A 9,520-nucleotide genomic window follows, 5' to 3' on the forward strand; every position below is an offset into this window, starting at 1 on the left:
GAGGGCATTTGCCTGGCACACGGCTGACCAGGGTTCAATCCCTGGCATCCCCTAGGGTCCCCCGAGCACCGCCAGGAGTGACCCCTGAGTGCAGAGCCAGGAGTCAGCCCTGAGCATCGCCAGGTGTGCCCCCAAATCCAAAACCAAGGAAAACGCCAAGAAAAGCCTCCTAGCTCTGGTCTCTGTGCTGGGCCCTCGGAGAGACAGACGCTCCTCCCGCCCTTCCGTCCCGGCCTCTCCTTCCTCCCAGCAGAGAACACTCCAGGACACAGGAGGACGCGGAGGTGGGTCTGAAGTGACCAGCTGCACCTCGCCTGGAGTGGGTGGTCGCGAGCCGGGGGGACACTTCGAGGCCCGACCCTCCTGGCCCCGCCTCACCTCAGACACCTTCCCACCAGGATGCGGCTGGCTCCGGCCGCGAGGCTCCTGTTCGTCTCTCCCGGTCCACTCGCCAACGGCCGATGTGGACGCCGGCCCTGCCAACGGGAGTGCGCTCCGGGACTCCCTGGCCTTCGGCAAACCCCTCGGCAAGCCCCGGGAGTCTCCTGCGCCCTTTTTCTCCTCCCCCGCCTCCAACGGGGATCTGAAGGCGTTTGTCTCGGAGGGCTTCCGGGGGGAGTCGCGGGCCCGGACGGGGATTCTGAAGCTGATCCTTTTCCTCCTGGAGTCCAGGGGCTCCTGGCCGGGCGGGTCGGGACCCTCGGCAGCCTGGGCCCTCTGGAGTTTCTCCCAGACGCATTTCCTCGAGCCGCCCGGAGCTCCAGGGGGCTTCTCCTGCTTCGCCTCTCTTGTGACCGACTTCCTCTCTCCAGCCTGGCAGTCGGGCTTAGGGTCCTGCTTCCTCCTGCCAGGGGTCAGCTGAGGGTCTCGAGGCCTGCACTCGGGCGCTCCGCTCGCACCCTTCTTAGTCCTGTGCAGGGCAGGGCTCTGGGAACGGCCCTGACTCACGGCTGAATGCGAGGCTTCGTGATGCTTAGGGGGTCCTTGGGACCATGCTGCAACCTTCGCCCTCTTCCTGAGAGCATCCTCAGCTTCTATGTAAGGTCTGGAAAGCAGCAGAGAGCAGATCGTCGGACAGATGATACAAGATCACGTGCATTGGGGCCAGGCATCGTTTGCATCATCGACTTGCATCAAGAGAGCAAGAAAGGACCCTACTGAGAACGAAGTGGCGGGGCCGGGGGGAGTCCAGCCCTAGAGACAGGCTCCTGGAGCGACCCCTAAGTGCAGAGTCAGGAGGAAGCACCCTGACCACCAGCCCCCCCCCACACACACACACCCAAGAAAAGAGCACAGGAGCTCTGTGCCATTCACCCGGCCAACCCAGGTTCGATCCCCAGCATCCCACAGGGTCCCCAAGCACTGTCAGGAGTGATCTCTGAGCATAGAGCCCAGAGTCATCCCTGAGCACTGCTGAGTGTGGCTCCATCCAAAAAAAAAAAAATCAAACAAAAGAACAAACAAAAAGAACTCCCAGGGTCAAAGGAACAGTACGGGTGGAAGGCGTTTGCCTTGTATGTAGTTGACCTGGGTTCGATCCCTGGCATCCCACGGAGTCCCCCAAGGACCTCCAGGAGTGATTCCTGAATGCAGAGTCAGGAGTAACCCCTGAGCACCGTCGGGTGTGGCCCCAAAAAAACAAAACAAGAAACCTCTTCTGGTTGGGCCAGAGCGATAGTACAGCGAAGAGGGCATTTGCCTTGCACGCGGCCAACCCGGGTTCAATCCCAAGCATCCCATAGGGTCCCCTGCGCCCCGCCAGGAGTGATCCTTGAATGCAGAGAACCCCTGAGCATTGCCAGATGTGACCTCCAAAAGAAAAAAACTTTTTTTTTTTTTTTTGGCTTTTTGGGTCACACCCGGCGATGCTCAGGGTTGACTCCTGGCTCTGCACTCAGGAATCACTCCTGGCGGTGCGTGGGGGACCATATGGGATGCTGGGAATCGAACCTAGGTAGGCTGCATGCAAGGTAAATGCCCTACCCGCTGTGCTATTGCTCCAGCCCCAGAAACAAATTTCTTTCCAAATCAGTCTGGGGCAACAGTATAGCAGGGAGGGCGCTTACCTTGCACACATCCCACCCAAGTTCGATCCACGGCCCCCTGTATGGTTCTCCACACCCTGTCAGGAGTGTTCCCGGAGCACAGAGCCAGGCGTGATCCCTGAGCACTGTCGGGTGTGGTTCCAAAACCAAGAGAACTTTCTGGTGTGTCTACGCCAAACTGGAAAGAATAGTGAAGGAAAGGCAGGAGGAGATTTACCTTTTTGCTTCTGGTTTTCTTTTCACGGGACAGAACCTGAGGTCGGTGTGATCTGACTTCTGAGAAGAACAACAACAACAAAAAAACGCGGCTCCATTAGGCAGATGAGGGAAGGACAAGGGGAGACAGGGGTTTTCCACCCCGAGGGGCTGGGATTAAGGTGACACAACCAAGTGACACCGTCACTCACTAGCTTTCTCTTCTCCCCCGAGACACGCCTCACTGATGCCGCTGAGCTTGGACTTCTCGAACTTTCGGTCAGGCCTCTCTTCTCTCTCTTCTCCTAAGGTCGTCGTTGAGAGGGACAACAGTATAAAAGCAGGAAAAGCAGTCAAACTGAAGCCCGAGCGAGATGGGAGTGTCTCACGGCACTGATGTTATGAAACATCAGTCCTTCCGTGTGACAGCTACCGGGGGTCACGACTCTCGGGCACCAGAGTGATGTCTGAGGAAAGTTCCCAAAACAGAGCCCAGCAAACAAGGCAGCACACAGCCCAGGAACTAAGTGACTGGCCGGTGGTTGGCAGGGAGGACTGCAGCTGCTTTGTCCTTGGCGCTCTGCAGATGATTAAACGTGTAACGTTAATGTGTGATGTTCATCTTTGCCGAGCGAGTCTGCACCTTGTTAAGATAAGAACCTTGTGCATGGGGCCAGAGCGATAGCACAGCGGGGAGGGCGCTTGCCTCGCATGCGGCCAACCCGGGTTCAATCCCCGGCATCCCATATGGTCCCCCAAGCATTGCCAGGAGTAATTCCTGAGTGCAGAGCCAGGAGTGACCCCTGAGCATCGCTGGGTGTGACCCAAAAAGCAAAAAAAAAAAAAACAAAAACAAAAACAAACAAACAAAAAAAGAAAACTTGTGCGTGAATTTTTTGTTTAACGTGACTTGCATGTCAGGAGGAACCCCTGTGCATTGCCAGGTGTGACCCTGTGTGTGTCATTTTACAATAAAAAGGAGGCTGCAGAGTCTGAACAGCACTGAACAGCCTGACCCAGGCCTGCAGCCCTCCGAGTTTCACTCATTCCACTTGCTCGACTTTTCCTCCACGCCTCTGACCAGGCTCGATGGAGAAACAACATCTACATGTGACCCCGGAGGCACGGGACAGGCCACATGGAGAAATCAGAGAAATAATGAGCTGGGAAGTGACAGCCCAGTTCCGGCCGCGGAGGTGGCAGGGACGGGGACCAAAAAGGGGCACAGGCCAGGCGAGATGAGAGCTACAGCCCTAGAGAAAAGGAACCACGTGTGGAATGTCAGAACGGCAGGCTCGCCGCTGACCTTTCCTGACTGACCTTGGCCCTGCAAAGGAGGCATCCCCTCCAAGACATTCCAGAGATAAAGAACTGCTCACCCACCCACCTTTCTTTAAGAGTGGGAGGGGAGGGGGGCTGGAGAATAGCACAGGGGAGAGGGCGTTGGCCTGGCACACGGCCAACCCGGGTTCGATTCCCAGCATCCCATAGGGTCCCCTGAGCACCGCCAGGAGTAACTCCTGAGCGCAGAGCCTGGAGGAACCCCTGTGCATCGCAGGGTGTGACCCAAAAAGCAAAAAATAAAATAAAATAAAGGGGTGGGAAAGGGGATGAATTTAGGGCCCCCCCCCCCATAGCCTGCTTTCCTTTCCCCTTCCTCGAGGCCTTTCCTGAAGGGAATCATCTGCTGCTGGCCCAGCCTGGCTTCCAATCTTGGCTGAGTGCCCGCAGGGCCTGTGGGGCTGTTTCCTGCAAAGTAGAGACTCCCTGCTCCAGTCCCCATGGCCAGCCCTCTCCCCAGCACCTAAAGCCCCTTCTCTACTTAGTGACCTCGCCAAGGCCCGAGGGCGGATATGGCCTGCCAGCTGCCTGGCATGTGGCCGACCCGGGTTCGATCCCCGGCATCCCCTAGGGTCCCCCCAGCACCGCCAGGAGTCATTCCTGAGTGCAGAGCCGGGAGTCAGCTGAGCCTCATCACCGGTGGGACCCAAAAAGCAGAAAAACAAAAACAAATAAAATGGGTGCCTTGAGGGTGAGGAAACGGGAAATTCTTACGTCTTCGTAGAAGCCGGGCTCGGAGGCCGGGCCTTTCTTCTGGGTCTTCTCCTGCTTCCCGCAAGACTCTCTGGCGTACATTCTGAGAGGCTGGAAAACAGGCAGGCGAGACACCCGTTATCAGGTGGGGCTCGGGGACGCGGTTTCATGTCATGGGGCAGGGTCGGACCCGAGTCTGATCCCATCCCTGCCCCACATGCAGGATGTGCAAGGCACGAGGTCCCAGGTCAGACCCTCCCCCCCCCGCCGGTGACACCCGCTTGCCGAGGGCCAGCCCTGGTGCACCCCATGACCCTACGTACAGGCTGCAGGACGCCAGGTCAACAGGAGTTGGGGGTGGAGGGCAAAAGCACCTTGTGTCTTTTTTTTTTTTTTTTTTTGCTTTTGGGTCCCACCCAGCGATGCTCAGGGCTGACTCCCAGCTCTGCACTCAGGAATCACTCCTGGCGATGCTCGAGGGACCCTATGGGATGCTGGGAATCAAACCCGGGTCCGCCGTGTGCCAGGCCAACGCCCTCCCCGCTGTGCTCTCGCTTCAGCCCCTATGGATGGATCCAATATTGATCAAGGTGCTGAACTGGGTGATGGACCCAATATCATCATCATCATCATCATCATCATTATTATTTTGCTTTTTGGGTCCCACCTGGCTCTGCACTCAGGCATCACTCCTGGCGGTGCTCGGGGGACCCTAGGGGATGCTGGGGATCGAACCCGGGTCGGGCACGTGCCAGGCCAACGCCCTCCCCGCTGTGCTGTTGCTCCAGTCCCCTGTGTGTCTTTTTCGACAGGATGAAACACGTCACAGAGCCGGCTCGGCTTCTGAAGCAGGCCCGTCCCCGGGTCCCAGGCGCCACAGGGCGAGAGAGTGTGTTTGGGTTGGGGGTGAGGTGCTGGCTGGCTCCACTCCACCAGTGCCCGAATTGATCCCCCTGAGCAGAGTCCAGAGTCCTCTGGGAGCACTGCCGGGTGAGCCCGAAGGCCCGAAGCCAAGCAATGCCAAGCACTCGTGGTCAGCAGGGACTCCAGTTAGTCACAGTCTCGAAAGGAACGAGCATCTGCACCCACTGCCGACTTCCAGAAGGCTCTGAGGAGGGGCTGGAGCGAAAGCACAGTGGGGAGGGTGTTGGCCTTGCCCTCCCGGGGTTCCAAACCGGGTTCGATCCCCAGCATCCCACAGGGTCCCCTGAGCACCACCAGGAGAGATCCTCAAGAGCAGAGCCAGGTGTCGGCCACAAAACGGCCAAGAGTGATCCCTGGAGGCAGAGCCAGGAGTGACTGAGGAGAGAGTCAGGAGCCATCCCTGAGTAGCGAAGGGGCAATCCCTGACCAGAGAGAGAGCCAGGGGTCAGCCCTCAGCACCACCAGGAGTGATTCCTGAGGAGAAGCCACTGTCACGGCTGATCCCTGAGAAGAGCCAAGGGCAATCCCTGAGGAGAGACCCAGGGGTGATCTTTTAGGAGAGAGCCAGGGGTGATCCCTGAGGGCAGAGCCAGGATGATCCCTGAGAAGAGACCCCGGGGTGATCCCCGAGGAGAGTCAGGAGTGATCCCTGAGGAGAGCCAGGAGCGATCCCTGACCAGAGAGAGAGAGCCAGGGGTGATCCCTGAGGAGAGCCAGGATGATCCCTGAGAAGAGACCCAGGGGTGATCCCTGAGGGCAGAGCCAGGATGATCCCTGAGAAGAGACCCCAGGGTGATCCCCGAGGAGAGAGTCAGGAGCGATCCCTGACCAGAGAGAGAGCCAGGGGTCAGCCCTGAGCACTGTCAGGGTTGATCCCTGAGGAGAGGCCCAGGGGTGATCCCTGAGGGCAGAGCCAGGAGTGATCCCTGAGGGCAGAGCCAGGAGTGATCCCTGAGGAGAGCCAGGAGCGACCCCTGAGGGGAAAAGGGAAGACCCCTGAGGAGAGAGCCAAGGGTCAGACCTGAGGAGAGGGTCAGGAGCGACCCCTGAGGAGAGAGCCAGGAGTGATCGCAGAGGAGAGCCAGGGGCGACCCCTGAGGGCAGAGGCAGGATGATCCCTGAGGAGAGACCCGGGGTGATCCCTGAGGAGAGAGCCAGGAGCGACCCCTGAGGAGAGGCCCAGGGGTGATCCCCGAGGAGAGAGCCAGGAGTGACCCTTGAGGAGAAAAGGGGTGATCCCTGAGGAGAGAGCCAGGGGCGACCCCTGAGGGCAGAGGCAGGATGATCCCTGAGGAGAGACCCGGGGTGATCCCTGAGGAGAGAGCCAGGAGCGACCCCTGAGGAGAGGCCCAGGGGTGATCCCCGAGGAGAGAGCCAGGAGTGACCCTTGAGGAGAAAAGGGGTGATCCCTGAGGAGAGAGCCAGGAGTGATCGCAGAGGAGAGCCAGGGGCGACCCCTGAGGGCAGAGGCAGGATGATCCCTGAGGAGAGACCCGGGGTGATCCCTGAGGAGAGAGCCAGGAGCGACCCCTGAGGGGAAAAGGGAAGACCCCTGAGGAGAGAGCCAAGGGTCAGACCTGAGGAGAGGGTCAGGAGCGACCCCTGAGGAGAGAGCCAGGAGTGATCGCAGAGGAGAGCCAGGGGCGACCCCTGAGGGCAGAGGCAGGATGATCCCTGAGGAGAGAGCCAGGAGCGACCCCTGAGGAGAGGCCCAGGGGTGATCCCCGAGGAGAGAGCCAGGAGTGACCCTTGAGGAGAAAAGGGGTGATCCCTGAGGAGAGAGCCAGGAGTGATCGCAGAGGAGAGCCAGGGGCGACCCCTGAGGGCAGAGGCAGGATGATCCCTGAGGAGAGACCCGGGGTGATCCCTGAGGAGAGAGCCAGGAGCGACCCCTGAGGAGAGGCCCAGGGGCGATCCCCGAGGAGAGAGCCAGGAGTGACCCTTGAGAAGAAAAGGGGTGATCCCTGAGGAGAGAGCCAGGAGTGATCGCAGAGGAGAGCCAGGGGCGACCCCTGAGGGCAGAGGCAGGATGATCCCTGAGGAGAGAGCCAGGAGCGACCCCTGAGGAGAGGCCCAGGGGTGATCCCCGAGGAGAGAGCCAGGAGTGACCCTTGAGGAGAAAAGGGGTGATCCCTGAGGAGAGAGCCAGGAGTGATCGCAGAGGAGAGCCAGGGGCGACCCCTGAGGGCAGAGGCAGGATGATCCCTGAGGAGAGACCCGGGGTGATCCCTGAGGAGAGAGCCAGGAGCGACCCCTGAGGAGAGGCCCAGGGGCGATCCCCGAGGAGAGAGCCAGGAGTGACCCTTGAGAAGAAAAGGGGTGATCCCTGAGGAGAGAGCCAGGAGTGATCGCAGAGGAGAGCCAGGGGCGACCCCTGAGGGCAGAGGCAGGATGATCCCTGAGGAGAGACCCGGGGTGATCCCTGAGGAGAGAGCCAGGAGCGACCCCTGAGGAGAGGCCCAGGGGCGATCCCCGAGGAGAGAGCCAGGAGTGACCCTTGAGAAGAAAAGGGGTGATCCCTGAGGAGAGAGCCAGGAGTGATCGCAGAGGAGAGCCAGGGGCGACCCCTGAGGGCAGAGGCAGGGGTCCGCCCCAGCACCCCCGGGCGTGACGTATAAAGCCAAAGCTAAACGGGCGGACAGGCCGACGGACGGACCGACAGACGGGCAGACGGACGGACGGACGGACAGGCAGCCGGACCCCCAGCCCCACGCGCCGCCCGGGGCCGAGTCCGGCCCGGGGCAGCCGCCGCCGAAGCTCACCAGGCGTCCGGGCCGGGGCGCCGCGCGGAGCCTCCCGCTGCCCTCAGGAGCCGCGACGGGCCCGGGAGCCCGAGCCGAGCCGAGCGGGCGGCGGCAGCGTCCGGCCGCGACGAGCGGGCGCCGGGAATGGGCGGAGGCCCCGCCCCCGGCCCCGCCCGCCCGCCCGCGCAGCGCCTGCCGGGACCTGTAGTCCCGCGCGGAAGCCGGAAGCCGGAAGCCGGAAGCCGGAAGCCGGAAGCGGCGCCCGGGCCCGGGGCGGGGCGGGACTCGGCGAAGGCGGAGCCGGCCCGTCCTCCGCGCGCGGCGTTCTGGGAGTTGTAGTCCTGCCGCCGGAGGGGCGGGGCCGCCCGCCGGAAAGGCGCCTCCAGGGCCGACTCTCATTGGCCGCGCCGCCCGAGCCCCGCCCCAAGAGCCGCGCCTCATTGGCTCCGCCGCCTGGGCCCCGCCTCCCCGGCCGCGCGGGCCGCCGCGTCTGCGCAGTCGCGGCGGCGCCGTGACGCCTCCCGGGAGGAAGCGGCCGCCGCGCGTCGCGCTCGCCCGGGCTCCGTGTGCGCCTCCTCGGACCCGCCGCCGCCGCCCGCATGGCCGAGCCGCCCCGGGAGCCCGCGGCCGCCGAGCCCGCGCCCGGTGCCGCCCCCGACGACGCCGGCGGCCGTGAGTGGGGGAGGGGCGAGGGCGCCCGAGGACTCCCGGGCCGGTGCTCGGGGGAGGACTCTCGGCGCAGTGCTCGGGGAGGGCTCCCGGATCAGCGCTCGGGGAGTGCTCCTGGCTCAGTGCTCAAGGAGCACTTCCGGATCAGTACCTGGAGAGTACTCCCGGCCTGGTGCCCGGGGAGGGCTCTCAGATCAGTGCTCGGGGAGGAATCCCGGATCCGTGCTCAGGGAGGGCTCCCGGCTCGGTGCTCGGGGAGGACTCCCAGAGCAGTGCTCAGGGAGGATTCCCGGCCCAGTGTTTGAGGAGGACTCCTGGCCCACTGCTCGGGGAGGACTTTCGGATCAGTGCTTGGGGTGCACTCCCAGCCCATTGCTTGAGGAAAACTCCTGACCCGGTGCTTGGGGAGGACTCCTAACCCGGTGCTCGGGGGAGGGCTCCAGACCCTGTGCTCGGGGGAGGGCTCCGGGCCAGCGCTCAGGGAGGATTCCCAGCCTGGTGTTTGAGGAGGACTCTCAGATCAGTGCTCGGGGAATACTGGATCAGTGCTTGGGGAAAGCTCCTGGTTCAGTGGTCGGGGGTGGGGGGGGCTCCCAGCCTGGTGCTCAAGGGGAGACGTCTGGCGTGGTGCTCAGGGAGGACTCCTGGCCCAGCACTTGGGGAGGACTCGCCCCGGTGCTCGGGGAGGACTCCCAGATCAGTGCTCAGGGAGGACTCCTGGCCCAGTGCTCGGGGAGGACTCCCGGCCTGGTGCTTGAAGGCTCCTGGCCTGATGCTCAGAGAGACGTCTGGGTTGGTGCTCGGGGAGGACTCCCGGCTCGGTGCTCGGGGAGGATTCCCGGCTTGGTGCTCAGGGAGGACTCTTGGATCAGGGCTTGGAGATGTCTCCTAGCTCAGTGCTCAGGGAGG

The 9,520-nt window shown here is 62.4% G+C and overlaps 1 protein-coding gene across 1 annotated transcript in view; it reads right to left on the minus strand.

Annotated features, from left to right (window-relative positions):
• Window positions 1-4,953, minus strand: part of SWT1 (SWT1 RNA endoribonuclease homolog) — a 35,471-nt gene extending 30,518 nt beyond the window's left edge. Inside the window, exons 1-4 of the mRNA XM_056109594.1 lie at window positions 4,942-4,953; window positions 4,296-4,385; window positions 2,486-2,545; window positions 379-927 (exon numbers count right to left, since the gene is read on the minus strand). Coding sequence (XP_055965569.1) covers window positions 379-927; window positions 2,486-2,545; window positions 4,296-4,376 — 690 coding nt within the window. The 5' untranslated portion in view covers window positions 4,377-4,385; window positions 4,942-4,953. The remainder of the gene's footprint in view (window positions 1-378; window positions 928-2,485; window positions 2,546-4,295; window positions 4,386-4,941) is intronic.
• Window positions 4,954-9,520: the final 4,567 nt, after the last annotated feature.

The sequence above is a fragment of the Sorex fumeus genome, unplaced genomic scaffold (assembly GCF_029834395.1).
Source record: "Sorex fumeus unplaced genomic scaffold, SorFum_2.1 ptg000317l, whole genome shotgun sequence".
In the NCBI taxonomy this organism is placed as follows: Eukaryota; Metazoa; Chordata; class Mammalia; order Eulipotyphla; family Soricidae; genus Sorex; species Sorex fumeus.